At 37.4% G+C, this 20,686-nt stretch overlaps 3 protein-coding genes across 14 annotated transcripts; 2 read left to right on the forward strand and 1 right to left on the reverse strand.

Annotated features, from left to right (window-relative positions):
• Positions 1 to 674: 674 nt before the first annotated feature.
• On the reverse strand, positions 675 to 11,603 carry cib2 (calcium and integrin binding family member 2). Of its 9 annotated transcripts, none has more exons than XM_042411823.1 (9): positions 11,009 to 11,085; positions 10,071 to 10,201; positions 8,614 to 9,026; positions 7,435 to 7,631; positions 7,171 to 7,205; positions 3,818 to 3,929; positions 2,649 to 2,796; positions 2,346 to 2,541; positions 675 to 1,505 (listed from the first exon to the last, which is right to left on the reverse strand). In XM_042411823.1, exons 4-9 carry the CDS (start codon positions 7,528 to 7,530, stop codon positions 1,484 to 1,486), a joined length of 609 nt encoding a protein of 202 aa, XP_042267757.1. In that variant the 5' UTR covers positions 7,531 to 7,631; positions 8,614 to 9,026; positions 10,071 to 10,201; positions 11,009 to 11,085; the 3' UTR covers positions 675 to 1,483. The 9 variants fall into 9 exon arrangements, with proteins under 9 accessions (XP_042267757.1, XP_042267758.1, XP_042267756.1 ...); XM_042411824.1 differs by having other exon boundaries at positions 11,021 to 11,070; XM_042411822.1 differs by lacking the exon at positions 11,009 to 11,085 and adding an exon at positions 10,349 to 10,908 and having other exon boundaries at positions 7,435 to 7,601.
• lrrc61 (leucine rich repeat containing 61) lies at positions 11,098 to 14,553 on the forward strand. 3 transcript variants are annotated; one of them, XM_042411819.1, is made up of 10 exons: positions 11,098 to 11,187; positions 11,304 to 11,361; positions 12,320 to 12,415; positions 12,490 to 12,636; positions 12,748 to 12,808; positions 12,995 to 13,080; positions 13,167 to 13,232; positions 13,335 to 13,403; positions 13,614 to 13,739; positions 13,864 to 14,553. In XM_042411819.1, the coding sequence occupies exons 2-10, from the start codon at positions 11,334 to 11,336 to the stop codon at positions 13,968 to 13,970; spliced, it is 786 nt and encodes a 261-aa protein (XP_042267753.1). In that variant the 5' UTR covers positions 11,098 to 11,187; positions 11,304 to 11,333; the 3' UTR covers positions 13,971 to 14,553. The 3 variants fall into 3 exon arrangements, with proteins under 3 accessions (XP_042267753.1, XP_042267752.1, XP_042267751.1); XM_042411818.1 differs by having other exon boundaries at positions 11,125 to 11,361; XM_042411817.1 differs by lacking the exons at positions 11,098 to 11,187; positions 11,304 to 11,361 and adding an exon at positions 11,393 to 11,599.
• A 659-nt stretch (positions 14,554 to 15,212) lies between these two features.
• On the forward strand, positions 15,213 to 20,637 carry idh3a (isocitrate dehydrogenase (NAD(+)) 3 catalytic subunit alpha). 2 transcript variants are annotated; one of them, XM_042411815.1, is made up of 12 exons: positions 15,213 to 15,319; positions 15,695 to 15,760; positions 16,518 to 16,580; positions 16,732 to 16,815; positions 17,024 to 17,138; positions 17,479 to 17,666; positions 17,939 to 18,072; positions 18,166 to 18,268; positions 18,408 to 18,472; positions 19,571 to 19,655; positions 19,823 to 19,975; positions 20,058 to 20,637. In XM_042411815.1, exons 1-12 carry the CDS (start codon positions 15,293 to 15,295, stop codon positions 20,139 to 20,141), a joined length of 1,167 nt encoding a protein of 388 aa, XP_042267749.1. In that variant the 5' UTR covers positions 15,213 to 15,292; the 3' UTR covers positions 20,142 to 20,637. The 2 variants fall into 2 exon arrangements, with proteins under 2 accessions (XP_042267749.1, XP_042267750.1); XM_042411816.1 differs by lacking the exon at positions 15,695 to 15,760 and having other exon boundaries at positions 15,215 to 15,319.
• The last annotated feature ends 49 nt before the right edge of the window (positions 20,638 to 20,686 follow it).

Here is a 20,686-nt window from a genome sequence, read left to right on the forward strand (position 1 = left end):
TGTCCCTACTTTCTAACTGCCCTGTTCAATACTTGTCAGACCTGAGACCAATTTACCAGGTCATACCTCTTCTGAAGCCATTGCGCTTGACAACAAAGAAGTGAAGATGACTCACTTGTAAGTCAAAGCAGATGCAGGGCCTGAACTACACATATAACTAGCCAGCATCCAAATGTACTGAATGACTAAGTCATACAACCTGCACTGAAAACTCTAATCTTACTGAAACAACACAGCCTACTGTGCTTCAAAGATACCTGATGCAAATTATTCCTTTAAAGCATAAAGCCAGGACCGGTTACTCATCAACCAGTAATTCCCCTAGCTTTCTAGTTGAGATTAACTGTGTATGCAGGATGTAATCATGCTTGTGTGAATGCTGAGGCAGCTCACTCCTAATGATCACATCCTGCTTAACAATTCATTACACCTCATATGATGGGGCATGCACAAGCGCAGGCTCCCTGATCTTTATTGAGCACTCTCCTCGGTTATCATGAGGTGAACTGGTTATATGGACAGGATATTAATGAACGCATAAAGGTTGCAGGTCACGTCAGTCACATGAAATGATGAGCTTTTGTTTAACAAACAGCGAGAGCTCCTTCTACGCTTTTTTTTTTTCAGTCACAACAATAATCATCCACACGAAGTAATTCACTCAGAACACACAGAAAAGAAAAACATTTATTCAAAGTAATACATAAAATACTGAAAAATGTATATTCAAAAAATGGCTGTAACTAACATCTCAGGATAATGGCTGAGGCAGAAGATGAAAGCTACCAAAATGAGTTCAGATGACAGAGCCCTTCATTTAACTGGAGAACAATAAGATATGATTGTCATCATGTTGCAGTTTCACGAGCAAAAACACAACCTCAGATAACAAGAAGCAATACACTGCAAAAGAACCACAAGTGTCCCATGCATGTACAAATATTGCATAGCTCATAGAGGAGAATAACCGTATGCCCTTTACACCATCGCTGTGCTTTCATTCGCTTCAGGCTTTGTCCTTTGCCTTATAAATACTAAATATCTAGTGTGTCATTACAGGAAGACATCACTGTTGGTATCGCATGTGCAATATAGGTAGATCAACTTATTATGCATTCTTGTATGTGCTCAAAAAGCAGCAATCCATATTCAGGTTCACTTCAGGCTCAAACTGTGGAATGAATAGCCTTTTCTCCCTACAAGAGACCAATCCAGGTCAAGCCCTTTTAAAGGTGGTGATAAAAATTTGAAATATCTGTTTCATGAAAAGGAAAATACATTTGTTCATCTACTGTAAAGGAATCGAGGATCCTGAGAATTCAGCTTCATCCAGTAGTTCATTCTCTAACTAGGCAGTCTTCACTGAGGCGAGGACAGCTGGAGAAGAGCCGAAGAGGACTGACGTATGATTCTTTTTTCTTTTGAAAGTAGGAGAGTCAGTCATTGTGCTGAGGTTCACCAAGCTGACGACCATGGAGCCCTCTCAGATTCGTATATGGAAGGTACTTGAGTCACAAAAGAGACAATATGAAAGACCATGAGTAAAACAGTAATATTCATTGTGCATACAAACATACTTGCTGTACAAACACACAGGAATCAAGAGCAGATGTGTTCATCATTTCAGTGGGGACAGACACTTGTGAGGCTGTTTGCATGTTAATGAACGAGTAATGAACGGGTATAGTGGAGGCTCAGGGTTAAGATGATGATGGCAGAGTGATAGTAAAATGATGAAAATAATTACCAGCCATCTGGGGAATGAAAACCAGGGGCACTTGCCTCCCACTTTGCTGCTGCACAAGGGGTAATGCATGTACTGACTGATTATAGAACGTAACTTTTCATATAGAATATCATGTACACAGTTATTGACAGTATGGGAGTTCCATATTGTATTGCTCACGATTATATCGGTATAATTTTTAATATGATGAAAAAAAATTCATATCTTGATAATGGCAATATTCTTGGTTGTAATGACTTACGCACAGCAACAACCAGCATGACTGAGAGCAAAAGTAACATTACTATCGGCTCCACGGCGGAGGAGTTAGTTCCAAAAAGGGGAGCAACTTCAGTGGTGTGGAAGTGGTTTGGTTACAAAAGATAAGATATACAACAAACCATGACAATATGTAAGAAGTGCAAGAAGAATAACAACAAAAGGGAGCAATACAACAAACTTATTTCACCACCTCAAGCAGAAGCACCCGGCTGAGCATGAGGAGAGCCAAATAATACCATGAAATATCGTGATATTATTTTAGGGCCACATCACCCACCCCTAACTGACAAATTATTTTATAGAAACATAATCTTAAAGCATTAGTTGTATTAGGTACCTTAAAAAGTCGGGAGCCCTAGATATCATATTTTCAAAATCAGCAAAGGAGAGTTTGTTGTCTCCGTCCAAATCAGCCTCCTCGATGGTTTTCTCACACACCAGCACCACCTCCTCAGGAGTCAACTCCTCCTTTGTCAGCTTATTCAGAGTCTTTTCCAGGTCCTCTTTGCACAGGTAATTATCCACATTGAAATCTGTGAACAACAAGGATTACAGCAAATAATTACACCTTTTTATTTTATCCATGATAAGTCTTAAATACTACAATGAAAGAATAAATGTTTTAGTAATTTCTCGTTACCGTATATTTTGAAGGCATATATGGCCTTCAGTTCCCTAGGAGCCATTTCACTGAGGACTGAGAACATATCCACAAATTCATTGAAGCTGAGATTCCCCATCCCATCCTCTGAGAAAGACTCTACTATCCTGTTGCGGAATGGGTTTTCCTTCAGATGAAGGGGGATAGCAACATTTACATACATTAATGTAAATGTAATTTCACTGCATTGAGGATCACATACATGTAACAACATACAGTACAGTCTGTAGTTTGTGCGAGGGAAGGAATTCATGAGAAACATCTTGAAGGAACTAGTGTCATGACCGTGTGGTTTTACATGCTGCTGTCAGTTTCACACAAGCTGCAAGGATTCTGCTGACTACAGAATTCAGCTGAAAAAACACTGAGTTTGTCTTTGATGGTAAGGTGAAGCCAATATTTCTCTTCCTTTGCTCAACCAGAGGTTGGTTTTAATATCTCAGGTAATTAGCTGATTTGACAGAGCTTGTAATTAATTCACACTGAAAGGAGGCTATCAAAAAAGACAGTTATATACATACATTAGTAAATGCTTGAGTTCAATACAAGCTCAGTTAAAGACACCATTGGCCATCTAAAGCAATTTTTAACTGAAACCAGGTGAATAACTTGAGACACATCAGTGCAGCCTGAGTCACTCTGGTCAACTCAACATAGCTCCTTAAAACAGAGTCTTCAGCAAGATGGGAATTAATTTATATAAAGCTGTAGAGGACTTTGGCCCTGAAATCAAATGACAGTTTTACAGACAAGCCAATGCTGCTCAGAGGACAGACACACCTCTGTGCTAAACTCCTGATGGATTAGGACTCTGTATAAAATTATAGTGTGGTATTCATGTCTGGTGTGTGAGAGAAATGTGGCTGTGATGTTATGCAACACGCCATTTCTAAATTTCTGGATTGTTTTTTTGTTTTTCTTTTTCAAATGGCAAGCACTTAAAAATAGGAGGGAATGCATTGCTGCCAGGATATAGCATTTCATAGCACATTAACTTTCATAAGATCACAGCATGTGGTGTGTCATACATTCAGATCAGTGATGGTGACGGCTAAAAATCAATTCTGTTCCTCTGGAAGAGAGTGCGTATTGATTAGGTGTCGGCCCACGTGAGCGGAGGGTGCCACATTTGAGTGTCCTTTTTTTACCTTTAACTCTGGCATGTTGACTATCAAGGCTAAAGGCAATTTACAATCAGGATCATTGGTGTAGTCCATTGGTACAAGATGTGGAGCCAACTCATGGTACCTGCCGTGCAACCTAGAATAAAAAAATAAAAACACAATTTTTTAACATAATTGTGCTTCTTTTTATGGAATTGGCTTCATGTGTGTTTGAAAAGAAACAATACACAAAATAACAACTACTATAAAAGTAAATGTATCTCTTGTCAGTAAGTGTTAATATATTAAAAAGAGGTCAGTATGACTCTGTTTATGACTTCCTGCAGGGAATTTCCACTCTACATATAGCTGCAGCTGGAGGAATCTATAGCACAGCTGCTGTAATAATTTGTTAAAAGATACTGAATTATGAATTGCACAGATATAAAATTATGGAATGGCTATAAATAGAAATATGGCCACAAATTAATCAAAAATGATGGTTAATCTCAAGAGGCTCAAAACATTGCAATTTAAAATTTTTAATATTTGTCGCTGGCTGGATTTGATTTATTGAGGAAATTATTAAGGATATAATAAAAAAAAGGTAAGCTTCTTGCACTTCTTTCTCTCTCCATGTCTCCTTGCTCTCTCTTTAATTTTGTGTCAGTTATTATCAAGAATAGCCAATGTCAATAAACTGTAAGGATGTTTTATGTATGATAAACATGTCAGGATAGTCAGTGCTAATCTATGGTTCCCTTTTCACTCTGTCCTTGAATAATCGTGACATGTGGCGCCTTGGAAGCCATTTGTCAGCAGGGAAACTGGTCTTAGAGGACAAACTCACTACAATTAAATTAGATAAACCTGTCAAAATGATTGAGTTTCATTGATACAACTGCAGGAAAGCGAACGGCTAAACCTGCAGTTTTAATGTACCATGACTTGAAAGTGTTTGGACCGCACAGCTTGGAAATGCTTTCAAAGACAATTACTTGTTTTTCAGAATTTTCGCAAATTGCAATCAGTGTTCTACTACTACACTTCTCTCTACTGCGCTACATTAATAATATAATCACTGACAACTTTCAGTTATGACTGTGAGTGATGTTTCCCACACTTTAACACACATTTGATGATACATAAATGCTGAAATGTTATGATCTAGTGTTAATATGGGACATGACATAAGGTCAAAGGACTCACATCAGTGACCTTACAACCATCAGTGATAACCTGTTTCTTTGATGTTACATAACTGTGCTGTCACAGTTGCAGCTGTGCAAAGAGACAAGGAGGAGTGTTTTATGAAGGTCATAAAGTGTGCGACCCTATTACACCCTCTGCTGATTGTCAATTACTATATCTCCAGTCCAATGCTGGCCTTGGAATCAAAGTCAATTCAATATCACTGAGGAGGAACAAGTAGGTGCACACAAGGGGAGAAAAAAAAAGACAAATGCTTTGTTTTGTTGGAGAGAAAATGCAGTAGAATTTGGAAAAATGCACAAATTTCTTAAACAAAAACACACTTGTTCTGACAATACTGTGACCAATGTAGTGAAATGTTAAAAAGAGCAAAATAGAAATCAGGAAGTCTCATTGAAGAGAGTCCTGCTAAGAAAAATTAGGGGGTAATGCTGTGGTTTTAATGTAGGGTATTGAGTTACATCCTAAAACTGCTTAACAAATAAAACATGTAAAATCAAACAAGTGTTTGTCATATAATCCATTGAATTTTAATCCTTCAGTAATTCTTGATTGTTCGGGTAATTTTAGAAGATAGTAACAGTACACCACAGGACACAAATGCCTGTAATGTCTTATCATTAGAGAGATTACCATATAAAAACAACCTTTACTGCACATACAGAGGAGCAAATCAGACAACACAACTTTCATATTCATAACTTCACATAACTTTAATATAACATTCTTGAGTATCTACATTTAATTTATTTAAGTAGCCATTTAATCTTCCAATATCTAAATCCACTGACAGAAGATACTGAAACACGAGTGGCACTGGTCAATTTCATTAGAAAGAAAAGCAAGTAATTGGTTTAATTTATACATGTCATCGACATGGTGAGTGACGGGTAGGGAAAAAGGATGCTACCCAGTGAGACATGATACCTTGTGCAATCACCAAGTGCAGATTTAGATATTTGTCATGTTTTATGTGCTGAGCTGCACATGTCGAAAGAGGCAGAAATGTGAGAGTTCATTCGGCGGCACTGAAAACAACACCGCAATCAAAAGGTCAGCGTGACTTTCAGAGGTTTAGGTAACATCCGGCACTGGTACAGGACAGAACTTTGAGATCTTTGCTGACAAAGACCTGAAATTTGCGTTCATACAGATAACATCTTTCTCGATACATGATTAACACTATTATGCATTTGTTCTTCCACACACAGATGTAACTACATAGTCATCTTTCTGATTGTTCACTCACTTGTTCTGTGGTAATTTCAAGCTGTTTCTAATGATAATAGTTTATTACCCATTAAAGATATATATGGCAGTATATTGATTCTATTAAAAAATAACTGTATTCCTGACATTTGCTTACATTTATAGCTTCTTCAGCCTTACTCTGGGTTATTTGACAGTTCATCAAGTGTATCTATTTTACTTAATTCCTATTTTAAATTCATTGTTGTCTTTATTCAGTTCCTTCTAACACATTAAATTGTGTACTCCAGTTATGGCAAACGAGAAGAAAAAAAACTACTGTTGATATTGTATTGTATATTAAGTTAAAATATGTGAATAATTAAAAAAATCTACTGTTATCTTTAGCTTGTTAGTCAAATTATATTGTGCCAGAATTACCATAAAGGCTACAACAAATTTTCCCTGTTTTGAACTCTGCCCAAAGAGCACAAGTTGCAACTGCTAATGAAACCAACACTCAGCATTAAGTTTCCCAAGTGGGAAGAAGTTTCCTGCGAGGACTCAGCCCACAAATGTGTGCAATGGGACACTTTTAATTCCTCTTACAGGATACAGACAGATTCTTTACAATACAAAGGCTAAAGAAGTAATATATTTTATAGTGCCTCGTAATGAAAGTAGGGTTTATATGTCCACTTGAAGCACATCTCAACTACAGTGCAAAGAAAAAGGAGGGACATTGGGAAATAAACAACAGTCAGGAGATCAATGTGAGCATCTGAGTAATGTGAGTTTTTCTGCATTTTATCATACAGGTGAAATCTTTCAAGGCAACGGTTCTTGGTACATTTGTAACATTATCATGTGTATGATCTTATGGTCAGAGTGGGTGGCATAATGTATGAGTAACAATTTATCTCATGTACATCTACTGTACATCTATGTGTCATGCATGGAAATCGATACACCTGTACAGCAGATAAAACCCCACTTACCGCAAGATTTCCTTGCGAGTGAAAAACGTGCAATCCTGCAATGAGAGGAAAACAGCATGTCAAAACTGAACATACTATTACAAACACATGGTACATTAATTGTTTACATGTTCCATGAAGAGGCCTGAAAACAATGACACATCTGTGAGTCATAGAAAATAACATTACCGATCCTCTGAAGGCATGTGAACAGCCCTTACTGTAAACGCTACTTGAGGTCTCCGGTTTCTCTTAAATGATGATGATGCTCGTGAGTGTTGTCACCTGCCACTTGCAATGGGAACGATGAGGCAGGGGAACATGATCTGGTGTTGATCTGTAGCTGTCTACACGAAGGCGTGCACGTGTTGGCACACGCATTATCTGACAGCCCTACTGGAGGCACTTCAATTTATATTTCCCATTGTATCCATTCTGTCTGAGCTGTGCTCCTGAGTGTGAGAAGCAGAGCACAGCCAGCTCTAGAGACAGAGTAGGTAATTAACAAAAAATATAACCTTCTTCGCTGGTGTAAGGTCAAAACAGGCCTACTAAGGATATTGACTTGGTAATAATTGCGTGTGAACATATTTATAGCAATATTCGGCTAGTTATCAAAACCCACTAGTCTCCATCATACATCCAACCCAAAGAAAAGGTCAGTAAAAGTGTTGTTTGCGCATTCCTTAAACTGGTCCACAGAAAGCAACAGTCTCCTAACAAGGTTTTGTAAAGAGTAACCAGAGAGGCTCTTGAGAACCAAACTGTCTCCTGAGAGTAGAGTTTCGCTGCATATCACGCTGGCTTGGCATCAATTATTAAGTCATGCCTATAGTGACATGATAAACCTGTGCAGATGAAGATATGTTTCCTCACAGGAGAACCTGGACTATTGCAGGCCACAGAAGGTCAGATGTCCTCAGATGGTGCCACAAAGAATACAAGATCCTGCATTTTGTAATGAAATCAAAACCTTCTGCTATTCTCACCTATCATGTCAATATTTGAACCGTGGAGTCATAACAGACAGTAATTTAGCAGGAAATAGATTATTGACAAAACGCCCACGTGCTTGCATTAGACTGACATCATCAAGTGTCAGCCTATTAATGATCAGTAAAACTCAAGACTGAACATATCTATTTTCTTCTCTATCTCACAAGATATTCAGTGTATTTTGCTTTACACATTAAGGCAGACAGTTAAGGCTCCACTGTCAGTAGTGAGTAGGTTAATATGAGAAAAAAAATAATGATAAAAGAGTATTGCATAATAATGACATCATCATATTCATGGAATAGTAGGAAATTAACTAAATAAACTTGGGACTTGTAACATAGATTATCATATACAGTCAGAAAAACTAAATAACTGACAGGATGTTTGCCTATGCTGATTTGCATGTATGAGGGGTATGCTGGAGGAAATACAGTCTATGACTCAAGTACCGGCATGGACGCTTACCTGGTAGGCATCCAGCTGCTCGTCGGTAAATATAGTCTGCTTATTACCCATCTCTATCAAGTCATCTGTTGCTTGTACACATTCACAACACTGAACGTCCAAAGCCTTTTCTCAATTAAAGGCATTTAGGGGGTCCACGGAGTCTAGGTATCCGCACAGAAGGTGTCGACGACGTTGCAAAGTCTCAAAAAATGTTGTTGGTGTCCGTACAGGAGATGTCCGCCATGACTGCAAAAACGTATAAGATGCAAAAACATATCAAGGTAAAAAAAAAAAAAAAAAAAAAAAAGTAAAAGAGCAGAGCCCGGTTGTGTGGGTGCCAGCGGAGGTCGTGTTTGAAGTCCAAGGACTGCAAGTTGATCTGCTTCTCTTCTGCTGTCCACCGGAGTCAAAACAAACCAATGGCACCTCAGCTAAATAAATAAATAATAGTGAACTGGAGCCCGCTGGTATGAGCTGTCTTAACTGATATATGCACACTCACCTGTCCCACTTTGACATTATAGATTTTAATGATACAGCTGGTTGGCCTGACACAGCTTCATTATTTTGGATGACGAAAAGGCTGCAACAGTGCAGTGGAAGCACTAAGACTGGAGTAAATTAATACTCCATAATAAAAAGACTCCAGTACAAGTAAAAGTTGAGCATTCTTCATTCTTCTTATGTAAAAGTACATTAATATTATCAGAAACCATAGACTACTTAAAGTATCACAAGTAAAAGTACTTATTATGCAAAATTTTCAGACATTCCCTTTCAGACTCATATACCATTTTTATTAGGCTATATTTGTTATTATTATTTATCTATTATTTTAAAAAGGCAGCACTTTAATATTACAGATGGTCATGGTGATGCAAACTTTATGTACTTTGGGGTCATTTAATTTATAATACACCATATTTTATAAACTGATAATATGTTTTCTGTATAAACTCTTAATCTTAACTGTTTAGATGTAGTAATCCTTCGGAAATACAACATACAACATCTCTGTTTAAAATGTATGGGAGTGGAAATATAAAGTGTAACAGCTTCAAGAGGAAATATTCAATTAAAATGCATTAAAGTACTTGAGTAAATAAACTAAGTTACTTTCAATCAATGTGTAAAGGCACTAACACAAATCTTAACTATAATCTTATTAATAAATCTTACTTTCAATGCCAAGAAAAAATTGTGGATGCTACTTTCCTGTCTGTGATGGTGACATATTGTATATGCATACAGCCTCCTACATCTTATGGAGCCTGGATTCAGTGTACCATGCAGTTTCATTACAAATGTAAAGTTCCTTACTCACCATTGCATTCTTTATGATTTGGTGGGTTGGACATCATTGACCATTCGCAGACAACAGCACTGGTGTATATATATATATATATATATATATATATATATATATTTATATATTTATATATATACACATATATATGTATAAACTTCCAGCTTACCTCTGTACCCTTCTCTGTCTCAGCTCTGGTAGTTACCAGCTACACTCCTCCAAGTAGTTGATTTTTAATGTACCCTGACAGATCTGGGAAAAACTGCATTTTCCTACTGTGCACCTTAGGCATGATATAATCTGAAAAATAAATAAATAAAGCCTGCGTTGATGTTAATCTGAAAACACAACAGGATAGGACAGTAAACTGCATCATTAATTCTATCTGGTTATACTGAAAATTCTTTTTCTTTTTAGTAATGCGGTTTCTCTCAGGAAAGTCAGTACCTCATTTGCGCAGGCTCATGAAAATAGTTGATCAAGTAGTTGATTTTTAATGTACCCTGACTTTTGACAGATCTGGGGAAAACTGCATTTTCCTACTATGCACCTTAGGCATGGAATAATCTGCAAAAAGATCTAAAATTAGAAACATTTATAGGCTATCCATTGATGAATTTAAGAATATGGTGATGGAGGCATGTAGCTGTTTTTCTTGTGTTTGAATGGCTGTTCTGTTTTATTATGAGTTTTTGTATATTGTGTTGTTACATTTTAATATGTTGTGATTTTGTACGGCTGCTACCTTGGCTAGGTCTCTCTTGTAAAAGAGAGACCTAGATTTTTGATCCCAATGGGACTTCCTAATAAAGGTAAAATAAAAATAAATGAAATTTTTGATTCTGACACCCTAATAGACACTTTAATCCGCTGTCCACATTTTCTTCTCCGTTGAAATTAACTTTAAATGGCATATTTTTATGGGTTATTTCAGCCCTGATTGGATTAGACTTTTCATGCTCATTTATTCACCATCCTTTGAATCTAATTCTGCACAATTACTACTTAAATTGTCAATTCGGGTGTTGACTATCAATAGATCAAACACAAAACCACGTAGAGAAATACTTGGTTTTTGCTGGAACCAGAACAAAACTTTTAATTGACCTCCAGTTTAACCTGTTGCACCGTAGTAACATGGAGCAAATACTGGGACATTTTCCCCATCCACGTCCTCATCCTCCAGCTCCCTCCAACAGTGTGTGCTGCCTCCCTCTTCAGCTCAGTGCTCGCCAGACTGCGGAGGCTGAAGTCCGTCTCATCCACCTGGGTGCTGCTGCAGCACAGTGAGCGAGTCCTGTCCGCACCCCAGGACAGATGCCAGTTTCACATTTCCCCCCAAAATTACCACTTCCAAGCCTTTTCACTGCATTTGTTAAGTCGTCGCTTTTCATTACGACAGGTAGCTTTCTAACTAGCAAAGTTGCCCACGATGGACGTAAAGCGAGATAAAGACCAAGGTAAGTTATGATGGATAGCTTGTTGCTACGTTGCTATGCTAGCCACTAGCGGCTTATGCTAAGTGGTAGCTAACAATGTATCGTTTTGCCACACAACATTTTACGTGTCTCATCATCATAAGGGGGGGAAAAGGCCAATTACCACTGTCATTAAATAACCCACCCACGTTCATCCGGCTGAATCATCCTCATGAAGTCACGCAGCCGCTGCCTCACGACGCTCACAGCCATGAAACAGGTAGCTAACATTAGCCACCAACATTTAACGGTAGCTAACTGTCAAGCTACGTTAAGCATCATCACCTTTGTCTCTGCAGGTGTTTATCATATGCACAATTTGTGTTTGGTGGCACAACTTCCACCCACGCAAGTTTTTTTAAAACCATTTTTTATCTGCCAGTCCTTATATAATTTACTTATAAAGTTAAATAAATAAATCCAGCGTTGATGTTAATCTGAAAACACAACAGGATAGGACAGACGACCGCATCATTAATTGTATTTGGTTAACCTGATGACTCTTTTCTTTTTTAATAATGCGATTCCACTCGGGAAAGTCAGCATTTCATTTGTGCAGGCTCACGAAAGAGTGTTTTTGTGTAGTTTGAGTTAGTGACTGATTCCGCCTTAGGAAAATAAACCAAATATAACGCTCAGTTGTTATTCCTGCTGGCGAGCTATTCCCATCACTAACGACGCACAGAGCAGCAATCTGCCTGTTTGTGACCCTGAAAGTCAGCGTGCTGCCAGATATAATATTCATGGACTGCTTGGATCGGCTGAAATGTACTATTTAGCGATGATTGCATGAGTTATCTGCTTGTTCCTCCGTAAACAGAGCAGACACACTGCTCCCAGCATTATCCTTGTGCAGTGCTGACTCACAGAAATAAGGAGTATGTGGTTGTGCTGCATATATCTCGAAAATGAATGTGCTTTATTGCTCTCTTTCTTTCAGATGCAGAATGTGAGAAGATAACTGCGGTGCTGCTCAAGTCACGTACAGGAGAATTTGATTTGGAGTCAATACTTTTTCTCAAATTGAGAGGTCTTGGTAAGATCGAATTATAATTTCACCATTTAAGTTGTCAGAAATGCATTATTGTTGATTTATTATATGTCTTACAGGAATACATGATCTTGGATGCATAGGGGAGTGTATGAATTTGGAGAGACTGGACCTCTCTGCAAATAACATCACAAATTTAGCTCCACTGTCATCTCTTCGGCTTCTTTCTGTTCTCAATTTGTCTGCTAACAGGATTTCCAATTTAGGTAAGGACTGATCAAGTTTTTATTTCCATGCTGTAAAAGCACCTGTCATAGTCTCCACTATGAATAGAATTGATTTTTTTTAATTTAATGTTATTGCTTTTGTATTTCCAGAGCCTCTGCACAGTTGTGACAATTTACAGAACTTAAACCTGGCTGGAAATATCATATCCAGGTATCACTATATATTCATTAACCAAATGTCTACTCTAGATTGATAAGAATGTGAATATGCTGTTAATTGTATATGTCATTGTTATTAAGCATAAACATATTTTGCTACTAGTAATTATATTTTGAAAGAACAGTATTCTGAACTGGTCATGTGAAATCATTTCATCTCTGTTTTGTTTTTTGACAGTATTGAGAGCCTTCACTACCTTCAGTCTTTGAGAAAGCTAGAAAATATACGTCTTAAAGACAACACTTACAATTACACTAATCCAGGTAATGTTCAATGACTTTCTTGAAAACAAACAATACGGTGGATTGAAAAATCTTTGTAAATAAACTCAAAATTGCCTCTATTTCAGTGTGCAGAAACACACCATATAGAACCATAGTTCTTGAGATGTTCCCCACCCTCAAGGTGCTTGATGGTAAGATTTTTTTGATTCTGTTTATATAACCTTAACTCCTGACACTATGTTATTGTGTCTTGACTTGGAGTGCTCAGATTTTTTTTTCTATTTAAATTGTAGGTGAGAGAGTGGTTGGACGTGGGAGTGATTTGTACCAGTTATGCAAAGACATTGATGACACCATCAAAGGTAACCCTGTTAATTAGTATGCTAGTGTATCATGCCTGATTACTCCATTGATCAGATTAAGTTGATGATTGTAGTATATTCATCTTATATATGACCATTTTTTAGTGACTTTACTGGCATGTCTGTGGTTTTCATGCTCAAATAAGATGTAATTGAACTGAAAGGCTGTGATAAAGAAATACGTTTGTGTTTCTTTTTGTGAATATTTAGCTGGTTTATACAAGAATGGACAGCTCATTGAACATCCTGATTGCAAGCCATGGGTGGAGGATACTTACTGGGAGATAAAAAGATCAAACAATGCCATTATTGAAGAAGCCTACAAACAGTTTAATGGTAAGAATTTCTCTGCAGGGCTGTATTTTTTAAAAATAAAGTATTGCATGTGATCTAACCAACTCAACTGCATCGTGTTTAGTGTGGTGTCTAAATGTAATCTTTGTCCTATATTTTTCTACAGATGTTCTTCATGAATGCAGACTCCTTAACAACAGAGCAACTCATGTGATTTCGCAAACTGAAAGATCTATGAGCCTGAAGAAGCAGCCAAAGCAGTATGCCATCTGAGTTGAGCTGTTTTGGACACATTTGTGTGCAACTTTGTGATATATGATTTAAAAAAATACCATGGCTATATGTACTGTAGGTTTTTCAAATTACTAAGCTATATCCAAATGCTTGACAACTGTTACTGTCAGACACATGTTCTGTGTTGCAATGTGAGGCATTTGTTGAAATTTTATTGCATCCTATGCATTGAGTATCAGAGGATACATGTAAGTGGTTTGAAAACCTTTATCCATACTGACACCCCTCAGTTTGGTTCAAAGATGTCTTTACTTGCACAGTGTGCATTTTGTACCATGTTGTAGCCTGCATTAATGCTGAGAGCTATGCTGCTTAAAAATTTGTATAGGTTTACGGTAATTAAGAGCTTTTCCATTTTGCATTGCTGGATCATTTTGGGAGCTTCCCATGCTGTATGCTTTCTTTGTAAGTTGAACTTTTGCAAAATGTGATTGAATGATTGTTTCCGCTGTTTCTACTTGTTTTATACCATAAAGTTTATGATGTGTATAACCAACTTGTGTAAAAATACAATGCTTATAAAGATGTAAAGGTGTATTTACAAAGTAAATTTTTACTCATATCTGTAGAGTCTACTTTTGGACAACTGATACATACATGGTAAACAGTGTTTGCACATCCAGAGTCAAAAAAGGCGAATTGTTAATGTGGTTGAAGGATTGGAGGAATCAACGAGTAGAGGTTACCCAGACTGGGATTAAACAGTCCACTGGCGCCACCTGCAGGTGCACCTACAAAACTGTGTTAGCCACATTATATTTCACGGCGCTTTAAATTATCGGGTACCCAACTTAATTTCAGGCATAGAGCAGTGTTAAATTCACATAATACTAAATTCAGTACATTGTACACATTTCCTTCTGGACAACAGTTCAGGTTCACATTCCTTTTCTTGCGTTAATCCCTGATTCCATCCACATTTCAGACCAACAATGTCACTTTAGCCTATTTATGATGACAGATATTCCCCTTTTTCTCATGAAAAGCTAATATTTAGTGTTTTTTGGATATGTGGTATCATTACACGGCATTAAATATAATGTCATCCTTAAAACTCTTACAATTAGTATAATATTGGTCAATATTACTGTAGAAACCAAAAATAAGTAGTTGAAATGAGTGCGTGATCGAACGTTAGTACCACAAAATAATTGAAATTCACATGAATCATGGCGTTATCTACTCCGTGACTTTATTTAATAGGGGTTTATTGTGGGGGGAAATGTTCAGAACGGATATCCGCTTTGTACTGTAGCTAGCTTGATAACTGCTGCTGCATCGACCTTGGTGGCTAGCTCAGGATGGCAGGGAATACGTGGAGGTCAGCGGTATGTATGAGGAAAATATGTAAATTATTTAAAGAATAGCACCAATTGCATGTCATTCGTTTCCAATTCATCAACTAACGTTTGGCTCTTTGACAGTCGTTTACAGTCAAAGACTGCTGTCATACAGCAGACAGTACCAGCTAACTGGCTAGGCGCTAACGCTTAGGCTACTTGCTTCTAGTTACTATAGCAACCTGACTCTGACCGCTAGCGTTAGCATTTGACGAATGTAGCTAATCTACTTGTTTTCTTTTCTAATAGCTACATTTTATTAACAGTTTAGCGTTGGCGTCATGGGTAATTGCTCAAGTTGAAAGTTTCTTGATTGAGCTACACCTTGGCAACAAATGTCTATGAAATGTCCCTTATCTACAGATTCTTAATCTACTAAGACAGTGGGGTTTATCGGTCAAAGACAAGGATAAAATCAAGGCAGAGGAAGTAAGTTAAGCATAAGTATTAAAACGTTGACTATCCTTGCTGCTTGAGGAAAACAGCTAGCTAGCAATCTCCCGCAGTAGTATAGCTATCCAAATCTGAAATGGGCCTTTCTTTTCTAAGTCAGTAAACTGTTGTGCTCCTAAGCTAAAGGTGACCTCTTGCTTAGCTTTTTCTATTGGTTAATTAACGCTACATTACTACATTCACTTTTTCTTGCTGTCCTTGCCCCTGTTGTAGGCCTGTTGGGCCTCCACTCATACACGGATGCGGGTGGTGATGGTTATAATCACACAAAGAAATGTGCCTTTTCAACACAGCTAACGTGCTATTTAACAAGGACTCACTACTCCCGCTGGGAAGTGCAGTCTCCTCTTCCAGAATGTCCTTTGCAGATTGCTCCTAAGCCATCTGTCTCTGTCTGTCTATCTACCTATCTATCTATCTATCTATCTATCTATCCGTCTGTCTGTCTGTCTTGTTCAGACACCTTGTGTGTTTCATGTAATTGCACTGCACTTTTCATATTCAAATATTGGCATTACAGTAATTATATATTTTTTTGGTCAAAAACAGTACATTACAGCTATCCAGATAAAACATGCTGTACTGAGACTGCATAATTCTTGGGTCATTCACTTTACATCATAGCTCTGTTTATTCAAATAATTGTATATATGGCTGTATTTGTGCTGTAGAAGTGAGACAGCTTACAGTACATTGGAAAAAATGTTAAATTTGTTGCCTTATTTATTGTCAGGTGGCACGGGTGGTTGGAGCTCTGCAGAGAGAGACTCCACAACCCAGGACGTTCATCCGTGGGGTATGTATCTTTCCCCTAGAGCTACAGTGAATTTTTTTTTCTTGAGAATTTCTAGTGTAACTTATTGCTTGTATTAAATAGTGACTTTCTCAGAAGTGTGTAATTATTCTTGTGTCACTGAATTTTATGTGATTTTTGTTCTGCCTCACAGATGCATACTGTTACTTTAATCCCTGGTGATGGAATTGGTCCAGAGATCTCCACTGCTGTCATGAAGATATTTGAAGCAGCTCAGGTTAGTACCTCAGGACCAGGGAGAAACATTATTGATCACCAGGAAGAGTACCCAGCAAAATTTTTAGGTTACAATAGATACAATAGATAACACTTGATTATTCTTTAATCAATTAAAGTCTGGAATTTGTTGTGATGACAAATCTTTTATATTCTAATGTAAAAATCAGCATTTTGTGAACTAATCTAGTGCTTCTGTTTTGATACAGGCACCTATTCAGTGGGAAGAGAGAAATGTTACAGCCATCCAAGGACCTGGTGGCAAATGGATGATTCCTCCAGATGCCAAAGAATCGATGGACAGGAACAAAATTGGCCTAAAAGGTAACCTGCTTAATACATAATTACTAAAAATAAAATCTGATGCTTTCCAGTGAGTTGATGATGATGATGCTGCTGCTGATGATGATATGCTCTGTTTTTTTTCCTAGTAACTAGTAACTAAGCAAAGCATTAAAAGCACAGCAAAAATTAGGAAGTGAAATTGTTTTAGAGATGAGTACATTTAAACAAATACCAATGAAGATAATAAAAGATTCTTACAAATACGTAACTGATAAATTACATGACACATTAGTTTAGATCTTGTCCCTCTAAAGGGTGTTTTCATTTGGTGTTGGCAGATGAACTTGTAAATAATTTTGAATTACTCGACAATCTACAGGTCCTTTGAAGACACCAATAGCTGCTGGTCATCCCTCTATGAACCTGCTGCTGAGGAAAACGTTTGACCTCTATGCCAATGTGCGCCCCTGTGTGTCCATCGAGGGCTACAAGACCCCCTACACTGATGTGAACCTGGTCACCATCAGGGAGAACACTGAGGGTGAATACAGTGGAATTGAACATGTGGTAAGAACCTTTAACAACACATTACTTGTCTAGTTGTTACGTTTAGTTGTTTTCTTTTGACCTTTTGATTATTTCTTCACTGAGTCATCATGCAGGCCTGTTTAATTTTCTTTAGATCAAAACCATTTTTGTTTTTTTGCTTCCCCAGTGTAGACACCTTTTGATATTTAGGGATAAAACCTTTAGCATTTTTTTTTAAAACAATTCAAACATGATTTATAGTTAACAGATGTTTCCTGAATGTAATCTTTCTTGAATCTGTATATTTTCAGATTGTTGATGGAGTGGTACAGAGTATTAAGCTCATTACAGAGCAAGCCAGCCAACGCATTGCAGAGTATGCGTTTGAATATGCCAGAAATAATCAAAGGGCCAGTGTTACTGCTGTTCATAAGGCCAATATTATGTAAGTTGTATTCAATACAAACTACTTTAAGTAATGTGTCATTCTCAAGCTATTTGCCAAAATAAAATGATTGTCTTCTTTTTTTTATTATAGGCGCATGTCAGATGGGCTTTTCCTACGAAAATGCAGAGAGGCTGCTGAAAAGCACAAAGATGTGAAATTCACTGAGATGTACTTGGATACTGTGTGCCTTAATGTAAGTCCCAATAGCTTTTGTTATGTATTACTTTAGTGTGAATGAATGTTTTTAATGGATAAGAAGCAATATTTTGTGAGGGGGTTTTGTTCTTAAAATGCCTAATTATTAGTGCCATTGTTTATACCTGTTTTCACAGATGGTACAGGATCCCACACAGTTTGATGTATTGGTGATGCCAAATTTGTATGGAGACATCTTGAGGTAAGTAAATGTCACCAGAGAACCTCTTAGATTGATAAGCTTTAAAAAAGATGTGTTCTTCATTAAATTGCACAAAAAAGCAACTTTTTTTAAAGCAATTCATTTGTAGACGTACAGTGCATTTACACACTGCTGCAAATCATGAAATTTTGTTTCATTTGTACATGTAGAAAACAGTTAAATCAAGAAAATAGTGCAGACTGTGGTTTCAACCAGGCCAGTATTTAATGTAATTTAATGTAAAACTCAAATTTAGATAAAGTAATTTAAACTAACCTGGACTATAAAAATTTAACATCAATCAAAGAAAAAGCAACTAAAATCTGTAGTGATGATGGTCTGCATCAGTTGCAAATGATGTGCCTATGTATATGAAATCTAGTTAATAAGGTCAAGCTCTTTTCCAACCCCTCAGTATTAAGGCTAGCTGGTGGAACAAGTACAATCATTTAAACACCTTGTGACAGAGATAGACACCTCCTTGTCCTTTTTCCAGCATACAGACTCTGTGTACAAGAAAACCCAGCAGCGCCTCCACCTGCTGAGGAAGCTCAGGACTTTTAATGTCAGCAAGGACATTTTAACCCTGGTTTACAGGACGCGAATTGAATCCATACTCACCTTCACCACCAAACAAAACAAAACTCTCCTGCATAACTAATCAGGCCAGCAAATTAATTGGTTCACTCCAAATTCCCCTTATCTGAACTCTACACCCGATCAGTGATCAGGCAAGCCACTCTGATCAAGCAGGACCCCTCTCAACCCCTCCAACAATCCTTCCAGTTACTGCCATCAGGTCGACGCTACAAAGTCCCACTGGCCCGGAAAAACATCTACAAAAAATCTTTTATTCCCTCTGCGATCATCATCCTGAATAAACTAGGAATAAACTAACTAATAAAATAGGCACTGTACTCTGTCCTATTTAATATTGTCTTTGTCAGTTGTAGTTTTAACTTTATGTGTGTTTTAAAATGTGTATTGTTGAGCCTTGTCAAATGAAAATATCTGTTTCTTTGTGATAGACAAAGTTATCTTATCATGTACATGCACAGGAATAAACCTAAAGGTAACTGTATGCGTTTACCATTACAGTGATCTTTGTGCTGGACTGATTGGAGGTCTTGGAGTGACCCCTAGTGGAAACATTGGCGCCAATGGTGTTGCCATATTTGAGTCGGTATGTTGTTGTTAATCCCATTTGTCAAAGTATTTATCAAAGTACAAGTTGCACAGTAGAAATTCATGGTGTGGGATGAGCTAGTGAAGGCATGTCAAAGTTTGCTTCTTATCTTTTTATAGAAATATCAACTATAATGACTGATTGTGATTAATTTCTTCTGTCAGGTTCATGGAACTGCCCCGGATATAGCAGGAAAAGACATGGCCAACCCCACCGCCCTGCTGCTCAGTGCGGTCATGATGCTGCGGCACATGGGCCTGCATGGCCACGCCAAGAATATTGAAACTGCCTGCTTTGACACCATTCGAGACAAGAAGGTAGTTTAATATCTCAAGAAACTCTGACACAGTGTTTTGGTTATATGTCCCCATTCTGATTCATAATACTTTTGTCTTCAAGGTTCTGACGGGAGACCTCGGAGGGAAGGCAAAGTGTTCAGAATTCACAGAGGCAATATGTCAAAGAGTGCGGGATACAGATTAAAGGGATGGTAAATGGGCAGTGACTCAGCATTTGAGTCCCCTTCTTTAATCATGTCATGCTGTATCTGCACATTTTAACCAAAAGATGTATTTAAAAAAAAGACTCAGGAGTCTATGATCCTGACGGTTTTATTATTTTTTTCTCTGCACTCTTCAAAGCATTCTCTTCAAACTCATGACCAACAGTTACTGTATATGTGATATGTATTTTATTCCTAAAGTGTGGTGGATATTGTCTATTTATTGGCTGATATTGGCCTCTTGTCTTATTTATTTGACGCTGTCATATTGACATTAAAGAAACAATCCGTAACCCTCATGATGATCACCTGAGGGATACTCAAAATGCAGATTGCAAATTATTTCATCAATAAGGCCAAGTCTTTAATTATTAATGTGAATATATTTAACATTCATGCAATCAGAAAATACAGATTGAGGCTTTAATTAAAACAATCAAGCATTCTTAACATTAAATTAGCAGGTGTTTGCACTAAGTCTTTATGTCAGTTATGTTTTTGCTGCAAGTGTAATGAATGTATAAAT

The sequence above is a fragment of the Thunnus maccoyii genome, chromosome 5 (genome assembly GCF_910596095.1).
Source record: "Thunnus maccoyii chromosome 5, fThuMac1.1, whole genome shotgun sequence".
Classification (NCBI taxonomy): Eukaryota; Metazoa; Chordata; class Actinopteri; order Scombriformes; family Scombridae; genus Thunnus; species Thunnus maccoyii.